A 21,634-nucleotide genomic window follows, 5' to 3' on the forward strand; every position below is an offset into this window, starting at 1 on the left:
AAAAGTGTTACCCCTCGGAGATGGTCAAGAGCTCCGTTTGCACCTCCATCCCAGCCCCCCACAGCATCTAAACTGGGAGCAAGTTCAGGAGTTATGGGGTCTTTGAGGCCTGTTCTTCCTCTGGTGTCTGGCCTGCAAATAGGAAAATGAAACTCAACATGATGTCAAGCAGCAGACCAGAGAGCATAAAGGGGTGGGGGTGGGGATTTGGAATGAATGTGTGTCAGAACATCTTCAACTGACCATGGGTCTATTCAGCAAAATGTCTGCTCAAGATAGACAAGCATGTCTCTCTGCTTCACACCCGATGGTGCCAAAGAGCTGCAACTGCTGGGTACCTTTGGCAAACAACAGTCTTGTTGCACGAAATCCCCCTTGATGAACGCAGCCCTTTCTCAGAAAATAGATTTAAACAATTACTGAAGGATTGGACATTGCTTCCTCTCTCTTGCTGCTCTCACCCTAATGTCAGGTTGAGCCTGCCATGTTTTCTTTGGCGTAGTGCTTAAGTGCGCGGGACTGTTATCTGGGAGAAGCGGGTTTGATTCCCCACTTGCAGCTGCTGGAATGGCCTTGGGTCAGCCATAGCTCTGGCAGAGGTTGCCCTTGAAAGGGCAGCTTCTGGGAGACCTCTCTCAGTCCCACCCACCTCACAGGGGTATAAATCCAATATCATCATCATCTGAACTGGATATAGGAGGGAGATGGAGGACAGAGACTTTGTTATATATATATCACTGTTGTAATGAGCTTGGTTATCTAGTTGTTATAGTAGTGGGCCAATTTGGCCTAGGAACTACGATCTTGGAGATGAGAAGCTACAGGAGACGCCTCGCACCTTGCAGTATCATCGGACCCAGGGGGCGAGGATACTGTTAGCCTACGTTTTTTGATGTGTATAATTGTAACCCCTTTGTCAGGTCACGAGAACCAGTTTGGTGTAGTGGTTAAGTACCTGAACTCTTATCTGGAGAAACCGAGTTTGATTTCCCCGCTTCTCCATTTGCAGCTGCTGGAATGGCTTTGGGTCAGCCATAGCTCCCGCAAGAGTTGTCCTTGAAAGGGCAGCTTCTGGGAGAGCTCTCTCAGCCCCACCTACCTCACAGGGTGTCTGTTGTGGGGGAGGAAGATAAAAAAGATTATAAACCACTCTGAGACTCAGAGAGAAGGGCAGGATATAAATCTACCATCTTCTTCTTCCTTGCAATGGCTTTCTAGCAGAAGGCTATCTTTTGTATCTGACTTTAATAAATCCTAACCATATTCCTGTGAGCCTTACACCTTCTGCCATTTTCCAGATCTCTCCTCAAGCCCTTCATATCGGGTAAAGCTTTTGGTTCAATCCCTTGGATCCCACCCCACCTTCCCCCCAAATTAAGCCTTGTTTCCTTTGCCCCTCCCTTCTGTATGAACCCACCCCCAAATCCTCTTTTGCACCAGCAACACTTCCATTGTAGCCCGTTTGTGGGAGGAGAGGTTCTTTTGAGTTACACTGGTCTATCAAGTGCCATGCCAACAAACGGCTCTAAACTCACAATCTGTAGAGCTGTGTCTCAGACTACTGCCACAAGAAGACCAGAGAACTCGCTTTTCCCAGAGTAAGCCACGCAGGAAGACTTACAAAGCTTGCATCGGACACATTTATCGTAAGGGGAAAAAATGCCACAGAAACATCTAGACCGCAAACGTTATAATAGTTTTCTTCATACAAAGCAACGAACGTAGAAAAAGGTGACGCGGCAAACTGCTCCCCCTTCCTTGCTGACTGAGCTTCAGTGGTCCCCGGTGGCCTGTTGGCCATTTGTAAGGACGACGTCATTTCCAGCTGCTTGCTACGGAGTCAACGAGGCTCGCTCGCACCCATCACAGCCGCGCCCAAGAACCGTGTCAAGCAACCTCAAAGTGCACGAACGTGCGGCAGAGCTACGTGCAGGTGCAACCAGTAGCCTTTTGAGGATTTCAGACTCCTGCGGGTCTGAAAAGCAAAGTCCCGGACACTGGATTTAGAAGCACTAATTTTAAAGAAACTAATTTTTTAAAAGGAGTTTTTCTTTGCTCCCGCAGAGAACTTTTAAGGAAGCCCCGAAGGGCTTTGGAGTGCCTGACAAGCAGCATTCCTGAGGAGTGCTATGACGCACACCTGGAAGCGGACTGTGTCGGCTCGACAGTGGGCTACTGCGCTTTCTCAGAGTTCTCTTAATTCCCAGAGTGCCAGGAGGAGTACATGCTTTGGTTGTGGTATCTGTAATGTCCCAAAGCTAATGCTGGCCTGGAGCAACAAATGGAAGAGAAAAATCCCTCACCTTTCCCCCTGCAGACAACTTTAGCAGCATCTCTACCCTCCAGCCCTTAAGGCAAGGGAACAGCCCTGTTGCACAGAGCAGGAATCTCTGCACAAAAGCTTAACTCAGAAGCAAAATAAGGTCAGGCTACTGGCTTGACTGAGGTGCTCAGCTATTGCCCAAAATGGGGGGGACGGGGACCGGTAGTAGCTTGAGATGCTTCCTGTTCACAATCCACCACATTCTTCATGCACTTTGAGTCACGGCTAACGGCATTAAAATCTCTCATTTCAACGCTTTTGAGGCTGTCACGGCACAGCGGCTGCCCTCTCTCCCGAGCCTCTCCCCGAGCAACTTGCAGACAGCAACAATCGAAGGGGTGCGCAGTCACTCCCTGCTGGTGTCGATGGGAACCACCAGCCGGGTTAGCGTCATCCGCCTGATGAAGGGCCTCTGCGTCCCGGCCGCCACACACAAGACCCGCCACCTTCGCCGGAGAGGGGGTTGTAACCTGGGGCAAGAGAGGGGGGAGAGAGAGAGACTCTGTCACGTGACCAGTCCTGGGAAACAGGGAAGCTGCAGTCAAGCGCAGGAGTCAGGTGCAGGACAAGGCAATCAAACGGGCAGTATTTATTTGCATCATGTATACCACCTGACTACCTTCCACCAACTCTGCCTTTGCCCCGTGAGCCATTTTGCATGACACACTCACCGTTCCACTGAGGAGCTGCTCTAACTGCCATGAAGTTCTTCCTAATGTTGACCTGGAAACTTCTGATTTAATTTCAGCCCACTGATTCTGGTCCAACCTTCTGGGGCCACAGAAAACAATTCCGCACCATCCTCTATATGACAGCCCTTCAAATACCTGAAGATGGTGATCATATCACCTCTCAGCCGCCTCCTCTCCAGGCTAAACATGCCCAGCTCCTTCAACCTTTCCTCATAGGATTTGGTCTCCAGACCTCTCACCATCTTCATTGATCTCCTCTGGACGCAATCCAGCTTGTCTATATCCTTTGTGGTTCCCAAAACTGAACACAATACTCCAGGTGAGGTCTAACCAGAGCAGAGTAAAGTGATACCATCACTTTGCGTGATCCGGACACTATACTTCTGTTGATACAGCCCAAAATCGCATTTGCCTTTTTAGCCACAGCATCACACTGCTGACTCGCATTCAGTGTATGGTCCACTAAGGCCCCAGATGCTTTTCGCACATACTTTTGCCAAGACAAATTTCCCCCATCCTATAAATATGCATTGGATTTTTCCTACCTAAATGATTTACATTTATCTCCATTAAAATTCATTTTAACGGAATCAGGTCCCCATGGAGATCTAGCCCCTCTCTGACCGTTTTGCAGGGCTTGTAAGATGGAGCTATTCCACTGGGCTTTTGGTTGAGGCAGCGGGCGTCCTTATTCCATCTGCTCGGCCTCCCTTGCTGTGACGCTACCTTATTATCATCATCATCTTATCACTGCATTCCTTGGGCCTACAGTTATATCGATGTGCAGAATGTGCCCATATATTGTTATATGGTTTTCATTCGTAAGTTTTAATTGTTATCAGTCTATGTTGTTCTCCACCCTAAGCCTGCTTGCGCGAAAGGGTGGAATGAAAGCCAACTGAAATGAATGAATAAATGAATGAATGAATAATAGAATGAATAATAGAATTAAATAATTAATTAATTAATCAAACAAATAAACAAACAAACAAACAGTTCATTTATCTTAGCCCAGTTTTCCAGCTTCTCAACATCACCCTGTATCCTGTCTCTGGGGAATGAACCTGGTGGGACCAAAGAGCACCTTCCCATGTTCTGGGGTGGTCTTATCTGTGTGGCTCAGTCAGGACACCAGAAAGCATCATTTTCCGCCTTATCCCAAGATAACCAGCAACTGGACCCAGCCTTCCCCACACCCTGGATGCCGAGATCTCTCCTTCCTTCACAGAAGCTTGCCATTGCAGGCACAGGGAGCACCACACAGAAGTGTGCCGTAATGGGAGTCAGGGTTATGGACCAGGATCTGGGAAAACTGGGTTCGAATTTCTACTCTACCATGGAAGCTTACTGGGTGACCTTGGGCCAGACACACACCTTAATCTACCTCACAGGGTTGTTGTGGGTAGAAAATGGAGGGGGCGGGGCAAGTAAGGCAGAGTATAAATTAAGTAAATAAAAGACACAGAGTGTGTGTGTTTCTGTGTGCGCTTGCTTGTGTGTTTATGTGCGTGCGTTTCTGTGTGAGCGTGCATGTTTGTGCATGTGTGCACATGTGCATGCATTCGTGCACGTGTCTTTCAGACAGCCAGAAGCAGCCTCCCCAGGTTTCTTGCTTACCACCACTTCGTAAGGGTTTTTTATCTGCTTTTGGTTTCGCGGCAGCAGCTGATGTCGAAGGTCCCGAGTCAGGTTCCTCCTGTTCAGAGAAGATGTCAGACAGTTCCTAAGTTGCAAGGCCTCTGATTTTAGATATCTTGACCCGCCCTCCACTCCACTCCAAAGTCAGAACTTACCGCCGGGCTCTGTCCAAGCGTCTGTCCGAGAGTCGTCTTGTAACTTTTGCCCTCTTTCATGCTCTCCCACTTGGCTATCTTTTGCCTTCTTTTTTCCTCTTCACGCTAAGACACAAAGGCAAATTTCAGCTATATAGGTTAGGCCCAGCTTGCTTAGATCCCTCCACCCTGCAAGCCTCCCCTCCCCCACGAGTCTTCTGCCAGCTTGATAATACATCCTGGGGGAGGGGGAGAGAAGAAGAGGAAACAGGCTGAAAATCAGGGCTTTTTTGTAGCAGGAACTCCTTTGCATATTAGGCCACACACCTCTGATATAGCCAATCTTCCTGGAGCTTCCTGGAGTCCTCCAAGAGCCCTGTAAGCTCTTGGAGGACTGGCTATATCAGGGGTGTGTGGCCTAATACACAAAGGAGTTCCTGCTACAAAAAAGCCCTGCTGAAAAGCCTGGGTGGGCACCAGTGGATTGGGCAGTAGTTTCCTTTTGGGAAAGGTAAAGGTGCAAGCACCAGTCGTTTCCGACTCTGGGTTGATGTCGCATCACAACGTTTTCACAGCAGACTTTTTACGGGGTGGTTTGCCATCGCCTTCCCCAGTCATCTACACTTCCCCCTCAGCAAGCTGGGTCCTCGTTTTACCGACCTCGGAAGGATGGAAGGCTGAGTCAGCCTAGAGCCGGCTACCTGAACCCAGCTTCCGCTGGGATCAAACTCAGGTAGTGAGCAGCTTGGGGAAAGTAACATGGCATTAAGTCTGAGTGTCCAAAACATTTCTAAAAGCTTCCCAGCCCCGCCATGCCGCTGTTATCTTCTTCTGGCCCAGAGCCCCCTTTCTTTGGAAGGACAAGCTTGGTTGGCTAAGACGATAACATGTTCATGCGCTAGATCAAGCCATTCACAAAAACACACAAAGGTAACTTGGTAGGCCCTTGGTCTGTCAAGGTCAGTACTGTCTACTCAGACCGGCAGGGGCTCTCCAGGGTTTCAGGCAGAGGTCTTTCGCATCGCCTGCTGTCATTACCTTTTAACTGAAGATGCCTCTTCACATATGTGTTACTTCGCATTTATTTATTACTTCACATTTCTATCCCGCCCTTCCCAGATGGATTCAGGGTGGGTTACATCAAAAACGAAACACATTACATAGTTTCTAAAACAACTAGCTAAAACATAAAATTGACTAAGATTTGAGACGGTGACCATTCCAAGAACTCGGTCCCTAGCTGAACAATAACAACAAATGCCAGTAATCGTAACCAGTCACTACCTCAAAGGAGGTCAGCATGTGACAGGGAGGAAGCGTTAACGTTCAGTAATGCCCACCACCTCAGCTCAAGGCCTGGCGGAACAGCTCTGTTTTATGGGTTCTGCACAATTGCAGCAGGCTCTGCAGGGCCCAGCTCTCTAATGAGAGCTTGTTCCACCAGGCAGGGGCCAGGACAGAAAAGGCCCTGGCTGAGGCTAAGTGGACATCCATTAGGGCAACCAGAAGATGTTGATCAGCAGAGCGCAGAGTTCTTCGGCGGGGAGGGATATATGGGGAGAGGCATATGCATACCAGTTGCTCTACCGCGGAGCCACACAGCAGTAAGAGTACGAAAGACTGACCTTGATCTATCCAGGTCAGTCTTGCCTACTCTGATTAGCAGTGGCTCTTCACAACTCCTACAACCAGATTTTTTTTTTTAACCTGGAGATGTCACAGAGCCAGGGCCCCAGTCCTATTTTCACAATTTTCTTCCTACACAGAGAAGATCTCAATCCCTCGCCTTAAAGAGGCCAGGCTCATGACAACTAGAAAGCAGGGCCTTTTCTGTTGTAGCCCCAAGCTGGTGGAACGAACTCCCTGAGGAGGCTAGGGCCCTGCAAGAGCTCGCGCAGTTCCACAGGGCCTGTAAGAGGGTGCTCTTCCACCAGACTCTGAAACAACTGGAGCACCTCGAACATGAACCTACGATCGGTCTTTCTAAAGAACACCAAGCTGGAACCTCAGAATAGGAAAATTCAAAGATTGTTATAGCACTTGAAATGGTTTGATTTTTATGTTTTTTTATATCTTAATGTGATTTTGTGCTCCATGTATTTACATGACCGTGTAAGCCGCCCTGAGCCTGCTTTCGCAGGGAGGGCGGGATATAAATTGAATAAATAAAATCCATCCAAAGACGCCGACTCTCCCTGAAGCTTAAGCAGCAAATGAAGCCCATGCTGTCAAGACCCCAGTAACTCAAGCAACGTAAACACTTTGTTGAATGACAGTTTTATCCAGTCACCGATGCTACTGGATGCAAAACAGGTTTTGCTAAGACTGGCGAGCCAGGGCAACGGCCCCCTTATATATACTTTTAACATAACGGTTACACTTTCAAAGCAAGGCGGGAAGCAAAGCGTGGGCAAGCATCACCCCTCCCCGGCTGTACAGTCCCATCTCCCCAAACAGGTGCTGCGCTATCAGCGGCCTGGCCTTGACGTTCTGTCTCCGGCCGGAGGAAAGGAATCTTGCGACTTGTTACAAAGATCAAGGAGCAAATCAGCAGGCAGGGCATAGCACAATTAACCATCGGTGCTGAAGCATAAATCACGGCAAGGCACTTGACACATGCTGGGCATGACAGTTACAACAAATTAAAACAGGTATGGGATGAAAAAAAAAAGATTACAAAACAGCACATTGAAAACATGTAAGAAAAACGTCCCGTTTCAGAAAACGTTTGTTTAAGTAGCAGATGGACAGTGGTCTAGCGGGGAGGATTACCTCTGTCTGCTTTTCCCTGAAAGCTGCTGCCTTTGCATCAATCTCTTCCTGCATCCTCCGTCGGGCCGCCATCATGGCTTCCTCTCGCCTAACGATAGCTTCAGCTTCTAACCCAAAAAAGCAACAACAGTTATCATAATCTTCCACCTCTGAGAAGAGAGAGAGCCAGTTTGGCGTAGTGGTTAAGTGTGCAGACTCTTATCTGGGAGAACCGGGTTTGATTCCCCACTCCTCCACTTGCACCTGCTGGGATGGCCTTGGGTCAGCCATAGCTCTGGCAGAGGTTGTCCTCGAAAGGGCAGCTGCTGTGAGAGCCCTCTCAGCTCCACCCACATCACAGGGTGTCTGTTGTGGGGGAGGAAGGTAAAGGAGATTGTGAGCCGCTTTGAGACTCTTCGGAATGGAGGGTGGGATATAAATCCAATATCTTCATCTGCCTCACAGGGTGTCTGTTGTGGGGGAGGAAGGTAAAGGAGATTGTGAGCCGCTTTGAGACTCTTCGGAATGGAGGGCGGGATATAAATCCAATATCTTCATCTGCCTCACAGGGTGTCTGTTGTGGGGGAGGAAGGTAAAGGAGATTGTGAGCCGCTCTGAGACTCTTCGGAGTGGAGGGCGGGATATAAATCCAATAGCTTCATCTACCTCACAGGGTGTCTGTTGTGGGGGAGGAAGGGAAAGGAGATTGTGAGCCGCTCTGAGACTTTTTGGAGGGGAGGACGGGATATAAATCCAATATCTTCATCTACCTCACAGGGTGTCTGTTGTGGGGGAGGAAGGTAAAGAGATTGTGAGCCGCTCTGAGACTCTTCGGAATGGAGGGCGGGATATAAATCCAATATCTTCATCTGCCTCACAGGGTGTCTGTTGTGGGGGAGGAAGGTAAAGGAGATTGTGAGCCGCTTTGAGACTCTTCGGAATGGAGGGTGGGATATAAATCCAATATCTTCATCTGCCTCACAGGGTGTCTGTTGTGGGGGAGGAAGGTAAAGGAGATTGTGAGCCGCTTTGAGACTCTTCGGAATGGAGGGCGGGATATAAATCCAATATCTTCATCTGCCTCACAGGGTGTCTGTTGTGGGGGAGGAAGGTAAAGGAGATTGTGAGCCGCTCTGAGACTCTTCGGAGTGGAGGGCGGGATATAAATCCAATAGCTTCATCTACCTCACAGGGTGTCTGTTGTGGGGGAGGAAGGGAAAGGAGATTGTGAGCCGCTCTGAGACTTTTTGGAGGGGAGGACGGGATATAAATCCAATATCTTCATCTACCTCACAGGGTGTCTGTTGTGGGGGAGGAAGGTAAAGAGATTGTGAGCCGCTCTGAGACTCTTCGGAATGGAGGGCGGGATATAAATCCAATATCTTCATCTGCCTCACAGGGTGTCTGTTGTGGGGGAGGAAGGTAAAGGAGATTGTGAGCCGCTTTGAGACTCTTCGGAATGGAGGGCGGGATATAAATCCAATATCTTCATCTGCCTCACAGGGTGTCTGTTGTGGGGGAGGAAGGTAAAGGAGATTGTGAGCCGCTCTGAGACTCTTCGGAGTGGAGGGCGGGATATAAATCCAATAGCTTCATCTACCTCACAGGGTGTCTGTTGTGGGGGAGGAAGGGAATGGAGATTGTGAGCCGCTCTGAGACTCTTCGGAGTGGAGGGCGGGATATAAATCCAATATCTTCATCTGCCTCACAGGGTGTCTGTTGGGGGGAGGAAGGGAAAGGAGATTGTGAGCCGCTCTGAGACTCTTCGGAGTGGAGGGCGGGATATAAATCCAATATCTTCATCTGCCTCACAGGGTGTCTGTTGGGGGGAGGAAGGGAAAGGAGATTGTGAGCCGCTCTGAGACTCTTCGGAGTGGAGGGCGGGATATAAATCCAATATCATCATCATCTTCTTCTTAGAAGCACCCAACATCGCCTTTGTTTCACGGAGCCTATCCAGAAGCCTTCTGCCTGATCAGACTGCTAAACTTCCACATTCAGAGGCAGTAAACCTCTGAATAACTGTGTCAGAAGGTAACACTTAAGGAAGGCCTCTATGCCCTGTTGCTGGCCCTCCAGAGTAAATGGTTGGCTGCTGGGCAAGGCAGGATGCTGGGCTAGACAGACCACTGGCCTGATGCAGCACGGTGGTTCTTACGTTCTTAAGCGATCTAACCTAACAGTATAATTGTATCATAGGAAGCAATGATCCACTAGTTCAGAAGTCCTATCAAATAGTCTGAGAGTAAGCTAGTGATGATATAACTAAGAACAGCCATGCAGAACTTCCCAGCTTTGCTGGAGAACACCGTGAAATTGGGAAGCCCACAGTTTCTTTCTGGAGTAAACCCATGGGCCAATAAGAGGCTGGACCACTAAAAGTATCACATGTCCTGTTTCAGGAGGAACTATCAAACATTTCCTATATAGGGTAAAGGCAATCCAGCTTTCCCTTTAAACTGTAACTTCATTCCACCTGAGAGCATTTCCTAGTTCAGTCAGTCAGTATCTTTATAAGAGTGTTTACCCTGGCAAGGAGCCTGGTCCTCCCTTCTGCAGTACTGAAAGGCAGATATCACAAAACTCTCTACCTGGAGAGGCTCTGCTCCTGTTCACTAAGAGAAGCTGAAACCACAGAGCACGTGTTTTTTAGCTGCCCATTTTATAAGGAAGCACGTGACAAGATTATTACTCTATTTGACAAAATCTCTGGTCTCACTGAAAAAGTTAGATTTATCTTTCTGATAAGAATCGATTAGCTAGATTCTATATGCTGCGGAAGGCTTTCATGGCTGGAGTTCATTAGTTGTTGTAGATTTTCCAGGCTGTGTGGCCATGGCCTTGTGAAACCTGACATTTCACCAGCAACTGTCACTGGTATCATAAGAACATAAGAGAAGCCATGTTGGATCAGGCCAGTGGCCCATCCAGTCCAACACTCTGTGTACCACATAAGAATATACGAGAAGCCATGTTGGATCAGGCCAATGGCCCATCCAGTCCAACACTCTGTGTCACAGAAGAACATAAGAGAAGCCATGTTGGATCAGGCCAGTGGCCCATCCAGTCCAACACTCTGTGTCACATAAGAACATAAGAGAAGCCATGTTGGATCAGGCCAATGGCCCATCCAGTCCAACACTCTGTGTCACACAGTGGCAAAAAATTTTATACATACACACACACTGTGGCTAATAGCCACTGATGGACCTCTGCTCCATATTTTTATCTAAACCCCTCTTGAAGGTGGCTCTAATATCCTCAGAGGTATAACCCAGAAAATCTGGAGTTCTCTCTTTTCTGGGTTATACCTCTAAGGATGCCAGTCAGAGTTGCTGGCAAGGGTCTCCCAATGGCAAGACCACAGCCACACAGCCCGGAAAACCTACAACTAGCTAGGTTCCGTTTGGAGATTTTTTTTGGTCTCAGAAATTGTACTGTAGTCAGATCTTAATTTTAAATTGCTTTATCTGGCTTATTTATGCCTTGAGGTTTTTACATGTAAATGTGTTCTATGATTGGATCAAATGACTGTAATAAAGAACAACTGACTGACTGGCAGATCCTAGTTACGTTTTCCATCTTCTGAGCTGTGCTTTTTTCCTTATAAACCAAATACAATCAGGGCCAAGGATGCTGTCAAGGACAAGCTGTCTAGCTCTGCCTGAAAGCAGGTCGTGCTTCACGCTTCTAATTTTTTTAGGCTGGTTTTGTTTCTCTAGAAGACACGTTTCGTACAGTGCAAGGAACATCACCGAACAGAATGGCGTTAACAGCACTCCACACAAAAAATTTTTTTTCAAGATTTTGTTGTGTTTCCCTATTGGGTATGACTTCTCTCAACACACTGTTTCTATAGGGTCAGCATGCAGGAGGCTTCACAAGAAACAAGGAGGACAGGTCCCTGCCCCAAGAAGGTTACAGCAAAATTTCCCAAGTCCATACCAACCGTAAGCAGGTGGATCTGAGCGGTGTTCACGGATCTTTCTGGGGAGGTTTTGTGCAAGTATGTATAGCAAAATAAGGCCAACGAGGATGAACCAGCCATAGTCTGCAAATACTGACCACACTGGGAAAAGAAAGAAAACAGTTATGAGAAAACTTGAGGATTTATATACTTATCCATCCCCGGGTCAAGGGAGGCCAGACTAAACTCTACATGAGCCAGGACCTTCTCAGTGGCAGCACCGATGTTATGGAATGAGAGGCCATGAGAATTGGAACCTCTCCCAATTCTGCAGGGCTTGTAAAACTGCACTTTCCTGTCAGGCCTACAACAACTAACGTGGGAGGAGGCTGCCACTGTTATGTCGCTGAACAATATCATCTGCAAGAGCACTAACAGAGTAATACAAGGAACAGAGAACTGAGATACGGAGAAGCCGCCTTTTTATAGCGCCTAATAATGTAGTTTTAAATTGTTTACATGTGTTTTATTCTTTTATAATTGTATTTACATTGTTTTATTATGACTGCTAGCACCCAGAGTCCGCTTGCGGAGTGGGCGGCATATAAATCTAAAGTAAGTAAATAAATAAACAAACTTCACCTTTTGTCCCACATTGTTCCCCCCTCCTTCATTTTACCCTTACAACAACCTGAGAGTACAGGGCAAGTTATATTATTGCCAGACATGCTTTATCACGCCTACTGTTTCCATCACATGCGTTTCTATTTTATGACTGCATTTAGTACATTTTTAATCTTGTGTGAGATGGGATGCAGGGCTAGATGGACCACTGGTTTGCTCCAGAAGGGCTCTTCTTAATCCCACCCTTCTTCCAAGGAGCTCTAGGCAGCAAACTGAGCTCTCCTCTACTCCATTGTATTCTAACAACAACCTTATGAGGTAGGTTATGCTGAGAGAAACACAGAAATTATTAGTCCAAGGGTGGCCAAACTGTAGCTCAGGAGCTACATGCGGCTGTTTCACACATATTGTGCGGCTCTTGAAGCCCCCACTGCCCTGTCAGCTGACTTGGAAAAGGCATTTCTCTCTTTAAATCACTTCTCCAAGCCAAATCAGATGGAAACTTGGAGAATGCATTTAAAGTTAAAGTTGCTTTCCACCGCCCCCTATCTATTTGCCTGCCTGCCTTCCTGTCTTGTGGCTCTCAAACATCTGATGTTCATGTCTTGTGACTCTCAAACAGCCAACATTTATTCTATGTGACTCTTACATTAGGCAAGTTTGGCCACCTCTGGATTAGAAGACGACTGCAGATTTATACCCCTCCCTTCTCTCTGAATCAGAGACTCAGAGCGGCTTACAATCTCGTATATCTTCTTCCCCCACAACACACACCCTGTGAGGTAGATGGGGCTGAGAGAGCTCTAACAGAAGCTGCCCTTTCAATGACTACTCCTATGAGAGCTAGGGCTGACCCAAGGCCATTCCAGCAGCTGCAAGCGGAGGAATGGGGAATCAAACCTGGTTCTCCCAGATAGGAGTCCACACACTTAACCACTACACCAAACTGGCTCTTCAATTTGTCCAAGGTCACCCAGACAACTTGCATGGTTTCCGATTTCTCCGCCATTTACAAGTACAGTACAAAGAAGGTTAAGCTGAAACAGCATGACTGGCTTCAATAAGAGGCAGGGCAAGCAGGGTTCTCAGGCCCCTTCAAGAGCTCTTTTGACAAGGACATAAAGTTCACATTTTCAAATATACATATAACTCCAATAAGTACACAATTAGGAAGGAAACTCTTACACATTTATCTCCAATTTAAATCCAAACAACTGTTGACACTATATACTTGTGATTCCTGTTTTGTCTCTGCGTATCTTAAAATGTTTTCACCATGTTACATACTAATTTGCTGTTCAGCCTCTGTCTATAAGTTTGAACTGTTACCTTGCATTTCTAGATATCCGAGAAAGTGTGCATACACATGAAAGTTCATACCTTAACTAAAACTTTGCTGGTCATAAAAATGCCCCTGAAACTCACACTTTGTTCCAATACAGTCACAGTACCACAAAGGCCAATGTGAAATAGTGGTTTGAGTGCCTGACTGAGATGTTGAAGACCTGGGTTCAAATCTCCATTCTGTCACTCGGGCCAGTGATTCGCTCCCAGCCTCACCTACCTCACAGGGTTGTTGTGAGGATAAAATTAGGAGGAGAACCACATAAGCCACTTTGGGTTCCTGCAGGGAGAAAGATGAGCAACAGGGAAAGCAAACGAATAAGGGCACCAGGACCACCGCTGCACAGCCACTGCCTGGATAGGGTTGCCAAGTTCTATTCCAGAAATATCTGAGGACTTTGGGGGTGGAGCCAGGGGGCTTTGGGGGTGGAGCCAGGGGGCATTAGGAATGGAGCCAGAAGCAAGGGTGTGACAAGCATAATTGAACTCCAAAGGGAGTTCTGGCCTTTACATTTAAAGGGACCTACCACCTTTTAAATGCCTTCTCTCCATTTAGAAATAATGAAGCATAGGGGCACCTTCTTTGGGGATTCATAGAATTGGACCCCCTGGTCCAATCCTTTTGAAACTTGGAGGGTATTTTGGGGAGAGGCACTGGATGCTATGCTGCCAATTTGGTGCCTCTACCTCAAAAAACAGGCCCCCCAGAGCCCCAAATACCCGCTGATCAATTCTCCATTATACCCTATGGGAATCCCTAGGGAATAATGGAGTGCCCAGAAGACATTTCCCTCCTCCTCCCGCTTTTCGATGACCCTGAAGGGGGCGGAAGGCCTCAAAACCGGGAGACCCCCTGCCCTCACCTGGGGATTGGTAACCCTAGCTGCCAATATAAGGCAGGCTGCCCCTAACCATGGAGGCTCCACGGCCGGCTTCCCCACCACCCTCGTCTGACCCAGCCCCAAAGCCGCGTTTCCTGACCTGCGGCGACGGCGGCGTTCTCCACCACGGGTTTCTGGAAGGGAGGATCGGCCATCTTCGTGGCCGCTGACACCCCTCAAAACAGAACCCAGGCGGAACTACGCGTCAGCTACATCCGGGGCCTCTCACCCCGTGACACCGCCAGCCAATGACGAAGCCCCACCTCATAGTTCGCGGCTCTTCCGAAAACCAATAAGGGCGCAGATCGAGGTTGGCCAATAGGGAGAAGGAACCGGGGAAGGGGCGTGGCTCCAGGATGTTTGGAACGGTAGGGTAGCCAATCAAGAGACAGGGGCGGGGTAAGAGGGGAAGTGTGGGTTAGATTGAACTGGGTGTCTGCAGGGGTGGCTTTTGTACCCCCCCCTTTTTTGATTTTGCACCCAGGTTAGTTCGCAGCCCGCTCAGAGGACAATTGAAAACTCAGTATCTGTTCCTGGGTAGATTAAGGTTGCCAAGTCTAATTCAAGAAATATCTGGAGACATTGGGGATGGAGCTAGGAGCAAGGTTGTGACAAGCAGAATTGAACTCCAGAGGGAGATCTGCCAATCACATCTGAAGGGACTGTACCTCTTTTAAATGTCTTCCCTCCATTGGAAATAATGCAGGATAGGGGCACCTCCTTTGGGGGCTCCTAGAATTGGACCCCTTGGTCCAATATTTTTGAAACTTGGGAAGGTATTTTGGGGAGAGGCACTGGATGCTATGCTGCCAATTTGGTGCCTCTACCTCAAAAAACAGGCCCCCCAGAGCCCCAAATACCCGCTGATCAATTCTCCATTATTTCCTATGGGAATCGGTCTCCGTAGGGAATAATAGAGTGCCCAGCAGACATCTCCCCCCCCCCCCGCTTTCTGATGACCCTGAAGGGGGGGGGAGAGCCTCCAAACTGGGGATCCCCTGCCCCCACCTGGAGATTGGCAACCCTAGGGTAGATCCAGGTGGGTCCATTTTCTCCAGGGGAACTGATCTCTGTAGTCTGGAGATGAGCTGTAATTCCGGGGGATCCACAGGTCCTGGCTGGAGGTTGGCACCCCTAGACTTGGAGACCGGCTGTAATTCTGGGAGATCTCCAGCTACCACCTGTTGACTGGCAACCATACCTGTCATCCTTGAAAGTAAGATGGCAGTACCTGAAACAGAGTAGCAGGTATGTGTGTTGCATCTTGCAGGCTAGCTAGAAACACCAATGCAATGGTTCGGTAGAATATAAGTACGCTGTAAGGGGCAGGGACTTGCTCAAAGAGGGAACAAGAACATAAGAGAAGCCATGTTGGATCAGGCCAATGGCCCATCCAGTCCAACACTCTGTGTCACACAAACAAAGTTTTAATCCAGTGCACCTTTAGGATCAACAAAGCAAGGTTATAACCAGAATTAAACTTCGTTGGTCTTAAAAAGTGCCTCAGGACTCAAACCTTGTTCTGTTCTTGGGTGGTTGGGTTCCAGGTTGACTCAGCCTTCCATCCTTCTGAGGTTGGTGAAATGAGTACCCAGCTTTCTGGGGCAGAGGGGGGAGTGTAGATGACTGGGGAAGGCAATGGCAAACCACCCCGTAAAAAGTCTGCCAAGAAAATGTTGGGATGTGAGGTCACTCCCTTGAGTCAGTAATGACTGTGTACTTCCACAGCGGACCACCTTTACAATAGAATAGACTACAGTTCCTAATAATTTGTCCAAGTAACTTTAGAAATCATTTCATATAGCGCTATCCAAAAGCCCTCCATAGTTCAGTGTTGCATAGCAGAAAGCCAGGAGAGTATGAGCCTCCCTGGCTTCCTCTGACCAGGGCCAGATTAACAATTAGGCCAAGTAGGCACTGGCCTATGGGCCCCCATGCCTTTAGGAGCCCCAGGCCAGCTTCCCCCCCGTTTCCCCCCCTGCTTGCAGCCCTCCCAGCCTGCACGCGCAGTCAGTAACTGAGCCCCTCTTTGCCCAACTCGCCTGGTGCAGCTGTTGTTGGCGTCACCAAGTTTGCCTCTCCCCCACAGCTTAGTAAAAGGGGCTTTTAAGAAGGTGCCTGCAGGCTGTAGCGGGGGTCATGGGTGGTGGGCGGGCATTCTGGCTCTGAGATAATTTGCAAGGGGCCCCCCAAGATTTCAGCTGCCTGGGGGCCTCCACAGGGTCAAATCCAGCACTGCCTCTGGAAGACCATTCCACCAGGTTGGGCTGCAATGGAGAAGGCACACGTACAAGCAATTGTTGATTTTGCCCATTTGTAGATTGGCACCTGCAGGAGGCCCTGCTTAGATGAGCAAAGTGCTGCGGCCGAGCATAAGTGGAGAGACAAGTCTTGCAGATTTGAGAGTCCAAAGCCATGAAGGGCTTTGTAGGTTATAGCCAGAACCTTAAACTGAGCCCAGTAACACAGGGGTCCTCAACTCCCGGTACCGGTCCATGGCCTGTTAGCAACTGGGCCGTGAGTTGTATAGTTATTTCATTATATATTACAATGTAATAATAGTAGCAGAAGCAGTAGCAGAAGAAGCAGCAGAAGCAGAAGACGACATTGGATTTATATCCTGCCCTCCACTTCAAATCTCAGAGTAGTTTACAATCTCCTTTATCTTCCTCCCCCACAATAGACACCCTGTGAGGTGGGTGGGGTTGAGAGGGCTCTCCCAGAAGCTGCCCTTTCAAGGACAACTCTGCAAGAGCTATGGCTGACCCAGGGCCATTCCAGCAGCTGCAAGTGGAGGAGTGGGGAATAAAACCCAGTTCTCCCAGCTAAGAGTCCACGCACTTAACCGCTGCACCAAAGTGAGTGTGTGAGGAGCCCAAGGTCACCTTGTGTTCTTCTAACCACCACACCAAAATAAAGCGCACAATTGTGTCATCCCAAAACCACTGCCCCACCCCCCGCTGATCCGTGGAAAAATTGTCTTCCACAAAACTGGTCCCTGGTGCCAAAAAGGTTGGGGGACCACTGCAGTAATGGATTGGGCAGCTAGTGGAGTGACTGCAGAATGGAAATAATATGCATGCCTGTCTAAGCTCCCGATATTAGCCCGGCTGTGGCATTTTGCACCAGAGTTTCCAAATGGATTTTGAAGGGAGACCAATGTGTACTGCAGTAGTCTAGTGTCAATGACGCTCAATGACACTACAGCCAGATCAGCTATATGTCAAGAATTGCATCTTGCCATGATTGCATTCCTTATGGAATTAATAGCATTCTACTCTGATTCTGCCATGTTATGTCTGGAGTATTTTTATGCTTTGCTTTGATTCTGTCTGCATTCTTTGTAACTTTGTTAGCCGGTTATACACATTCCTTCCTGAAGTGGTGAAGGTCAGCAGTTATCTACGCAGCTAGTGAAACAATGAAGAGCCCTGTGGTACAGAGTAGTAAGCTGCAGTACTGCAGTTCAAGCTTTGCTCACGACCTGAGTTTGATCCTAGTGGAAGCTGGGTTCAGGTAGCTGGCTCAAGGTTGACTCAGCCTTCCATCTTTCTGAGGTCAGTAAAATGAGTAACCAGCTTGCTGGGGGGAAAGTGTAGAGGACTGGGGAAGGCAATGGCAAGCCACCCTGTAAAAAGCCTGCTGGGAAAATGTCATGATGCGATATCACCCCAGAGTCGGAAATGTCTGGTGCTTGCACAGGGGACTACCTTTGCCTTTAGAGAATCTTAACTTTTCCTTTTAAAAAGCTGTGCAAAGTGTGTGTGTGGGGAGACCAATAGTGTCTGTCTTTGAATATTAAGTCTTCCAGAATTTAGGCGTCTTAAGGCCTACGGAATTAATGGTCTTTTGCAATCTATAAAATGTGACCTGTTCACCACAGGTCAGTTTTAGCAAGACTCGTCTTTGCTGTTGACATGCTGTTCATTTAAATAAAACCTAATCTGAGTTACATCAAAGAGGTGCACTTAAATAATAGCTGCACAGAATTTGACACTAGACAGAGGTTAAGGGGCCATTTTTCAAGCTGGGCTGAGCTGGAAGAAAGCTTTTTTTTTTTTGCAGCTGCATTAATTTGCATCTCTAGCAAAATAATGCTGGATCTAATGTGACCTACCCCACCCCCCCTCTGGCTCTTAACTGAGTCAGCAAGAGTCAGATGAGCCCCATCAAATGAAGAGTGTAACATTCTTCAAGACCTCTGCCTTTCCAACCAGCAAGTGCTTTTCCAAGTTATAGTTTAAATTTGTTCACTCTTAGCCATTTAACCACAACAGCCACGCAGTGATTCAGGATCTCTACCCCATCATTTGGAGAGCTGGATATGCGTATCATCTGCATCTTGACAGCAGCCAGTCCCAAAATTACAAATGACTTGGCCTAAAGGCTCTCCATAAAGATTGAAGAGAGGAGAGGACTGCGTCCTGTGGGCCTCCCACAAGATAGGCCCCACACTGGTAACTGGTCTCCAATGGCAATTCTGAATGGAAAGGGTCTAATGTGCCCTTCTGTGTAATGGTCAGGGGTGGAATTCTAGCAGGAGCCCCTTTGCATATACCCCTGATGTAGCCAATCCTCCAGGAGCTTACAAGGCTCTTTTTTATAAGCTCTTGGAGGATTGGCTACATCAGGAGTGTGTGGTCTAATATGCAAAGGAGCTCCTGCTAGAATTCCACCCTTAGCAGTGGTTAAGGTGTGTGACAAGGATCTGGGAGGCCCAGGCGTACAATTCTGGTCAGCGCACCTCAAAAAGGATATTATAGCACTGGAAAAAGTGCAGAAAAGGGCAACTAGAATGATTACAGGTTTGGAACACTTTCCCTATGAAGAAAGGTTAAAACGCTTGGGGCTCTTTAGCTTGGAGAAACGTCGACTGCGGGGTGACATGATAGAGGTTTACAAGATTATGCATGGGATGGAGAAAGTAGAGAAAGTACTTTTCTCCCTTTCTCACAATACAAGAACTCATGGGCATTCGATGAAATTGCTGAGCAGTCAGGTTAAAACGGATAAAAGGAAGTACTTCTCCACCCAAAAGGTGATTAACCTGTGGAATTCACTGCCACAGGAGGTGGTGGCGGCTACAAGGGAGGGGACGGTGGGAGGGAGGTAGAGGGACGGTGGCTCAGTGGTAGAGCATCTGCTTGGGAAGCAGAAGGTCCCAGGTTCAATCCCCGGCATCTCCAAAAAAGGGTCCAGGCAAATAGGTGTGAAAAACCTCAGCTTGAGACCCTGGAGAGCCGCTGCCAGTCTGAGCAGACAATACTGACTTTGATGGACCAAAAGTCTGATTCAGTATAAGGCAGCTTCGTATGTTCATATGTACAAGCATAGCCAGCTTTAAGAGGGGATTGGATAAAAATATGGAGCAGAGGTCCATCAGTGGCTATTAGCCACAGTATATATAGGGGTGTGTGTATATGTATGTATGTATATGTGTGTGTGTATATACACACACACATATATTGGCCACTGTGAGACACTGTTGGACTGGATGGGCCATTGGCTTGATCCAACATGACTTCTCTTATGTTTGCATCCACACTCTGCCGTGGAAGCCTGGTGGGTGATCATGGGCCAGTCACATACACTCACCCTAGCCTACCTCACAGGGCTGTTGTGAGGATAAAATGGAGGAGATGAGAATGATGTAAGTTGCTTTGTATCCCCACTGGTGAGAAAGGCATAGTGTAAACAATGCAAATAAATCAGTAGCCGATTTCAGACATTTCAGGTAGTTCTCTCTGCATTGTGGCTCAGTGACTGCCTGCCTGTATTGTGCGCAGAACTAGTAATTGATTGATTGGGGAATTTTAGCTAAACAAGGGGGAGGGTACCTGAGATCTTTTCACCTTTGTAAACCAGGATTTTCTTAGAGAACTCCTAAATAAATCAGGCTGATGTTCGATTAATAGTGTTTTCATTGGAAAATCCTTAAAAATAAATTCACAATAGTGGAGTGTAATAGATTAGGGAAGTGACTATATTTACCTGTCCTCGAAGAGTCAGATCTGTGGAGAAGAGAGAAGCAACCTGCACTTCAAGGAGTCTACACATGAGTAGAGGTGTTCAGTATAGCAGAAGAGAGATGGAAGAACAAGCAAGCAAAAAGCAAACCACTAAAGATGTGAGCTTGGATTTATAGGGGAAAGAATGTCTAGGAACAAAATGACTTGGTGTGTTCCCAGTGTTTCAGTTTTCCTGAGAACCCATTGTTGTTCCTTTTTAGGTGGGAGAAACTTGTTTGCATGTCAGTCTTTTTCAATCACTTCCAAATGCGTTCCTCAGGCTTATTTCCTGGCAGGCATTGTTGGGGTCACCTTTCAGGCAGTGCCTTTATGTGAATTAATATCCGGGGTGATATTAAACATGAAGGGTGTCTGCATCTGTACTGAAAGAGCTGCACTGGCTACCTATTGTGTTCTGAGTCTGCTTCAAGGTGTTGGCATTGACCTTTAAAGCCCTATATGGTCAAGGGTCTGCCTATCTACGGGACCACCTTTCTCCATGTTCCCCAGAGAGCTTTGCATTCAGGGACACAAAACCTACCATCTATCTCATAAGAACATAAGAGAAGCCATGTTATATCAGGCCAATGGCCCATCCAGTCCAACATTCTGTGTCACACAGCGGCCAAATGTATATATACACACACACACACACACACACTGTGGCTAATAGCCACTGACGGACCTCTGCTCCATATTTTTATCTAACCCCCTCTTGAAGGTGGCCATGCTTGTGGCCGCCACCACCTCCTGTGGCAGTGAATTCCACATGTTAATCACCCTTTGGGTGAAGAAGTACTTCCTTTTATCCGTTTTAACCTGTCTGCTCAGCAATTTCATCGAATGCCCACGAGTTCTTGTATTGTGAAAAAGGGAGAAAAGGACTTCTTTTTCTACTTCCTCCATCCCATGCATTATCTTGTAAACCTCTATCATGTCACCCCTCAGACCAAGGGAGGCCAAACTGTGTTCTACATGGGCTAGAGCCTTCTCAGTGGCAGCACCAGAAATGTGCAACGCCCTCCCGGAGGCCATAAGGGCCCTGCGGGACCTTTCCCAATTCTGCAGGGCCTGTAAAACGGAACTATTTCGTCAGGCCTTTAACACTTAAATGTCACCCTACACCGCTGAGCGAAATCACTCCTGGAGGAATTCCGATCATTACAGGATCGCTGTCAGGAGAAAGCTATGATCCCACCTGTACCGAAGTTTAGAGCAGCATCATGAAATGTATTTTAAATTGTTATTTTATTGTTTTAAATTATAATCATAAATTGTTTTTGAACTGGCTGTTAGCTGCCGTAAGTCCGCTTGCGAAGAGGGCAGGATAGA

General features: G+C 47.7%; 1 protein-coding gene across 1 annotated transcript; it reads right to left on the minus strand.

Annotated features, from left to right (window-relative positions):
- Positions 1–1,622: 1,622 nt before the first annotated feature.
- SELENOS (selenoprotein S) lies at positions 1,623–14,560 on the minus strand. The gene is made up of 6 exons (XM_060260416.1): positions 14,395–14,560; positions 11,488–11,607; positions 7,560–7,666; positions 4,809–4,913; positions 4,633–4,711; positions 1,623–2,793 (listed from the first exon to the last, which is right to left on the minus strand). Exons 1-6 carry the CDS (start codon positions 14,447–14,449, stop codon positions 2,714–2,716), a joined length of 546 nt encoding a protein of 181 aa, XP_060116399.1. The 5' UTR covers positions 14,450–14,560; the 3' UTR covers positions 1,623–2,713.
- Between the last annotated feature and the right edge of the window lie 7,074 nt (positions 14,561–21,634).

The sequence above is a fragment of the Heteronotia binoei genome, chromosome 19 (assembly GCF_032191835.1).
Source record: "Heteronotia binoei isolate CCM8104 ecotype False Entrance Well chromosome 19, APGP_CSIRO_Hbin_v1, whole genome shotgun sequence".
Lineage (NCBI taxonomy): Eukaryota > Metazoa > Chordata > Lepidosauria > Squamata > Gekkonidae > Heteronotia > Heteronotia binoei.

Coding starts and splice junctions, on each gene's coding strand:
- SELENOS (XM_060260416.1), bottom strand. CDS start 14,449: ATGGCCGATCCTCCCTTCCAGAAACCCGTGGTGGAGAACGCCGCCGTC. Junction 11,608..14,394: donor GAACGCCGCCGTCGCCGCAG/GTCAGGAAACGC, acceptor TTCTTTTCCCAG/TGTGGTCAGTATTTGCAGAC. Junction 4,712..4,808: donor CGCTTGGACAGAGCCCGGCG/GTAAGTTCTGAC, acceptor TTCTCTGAACAG/GAGGAACCTGACTCGGGACC.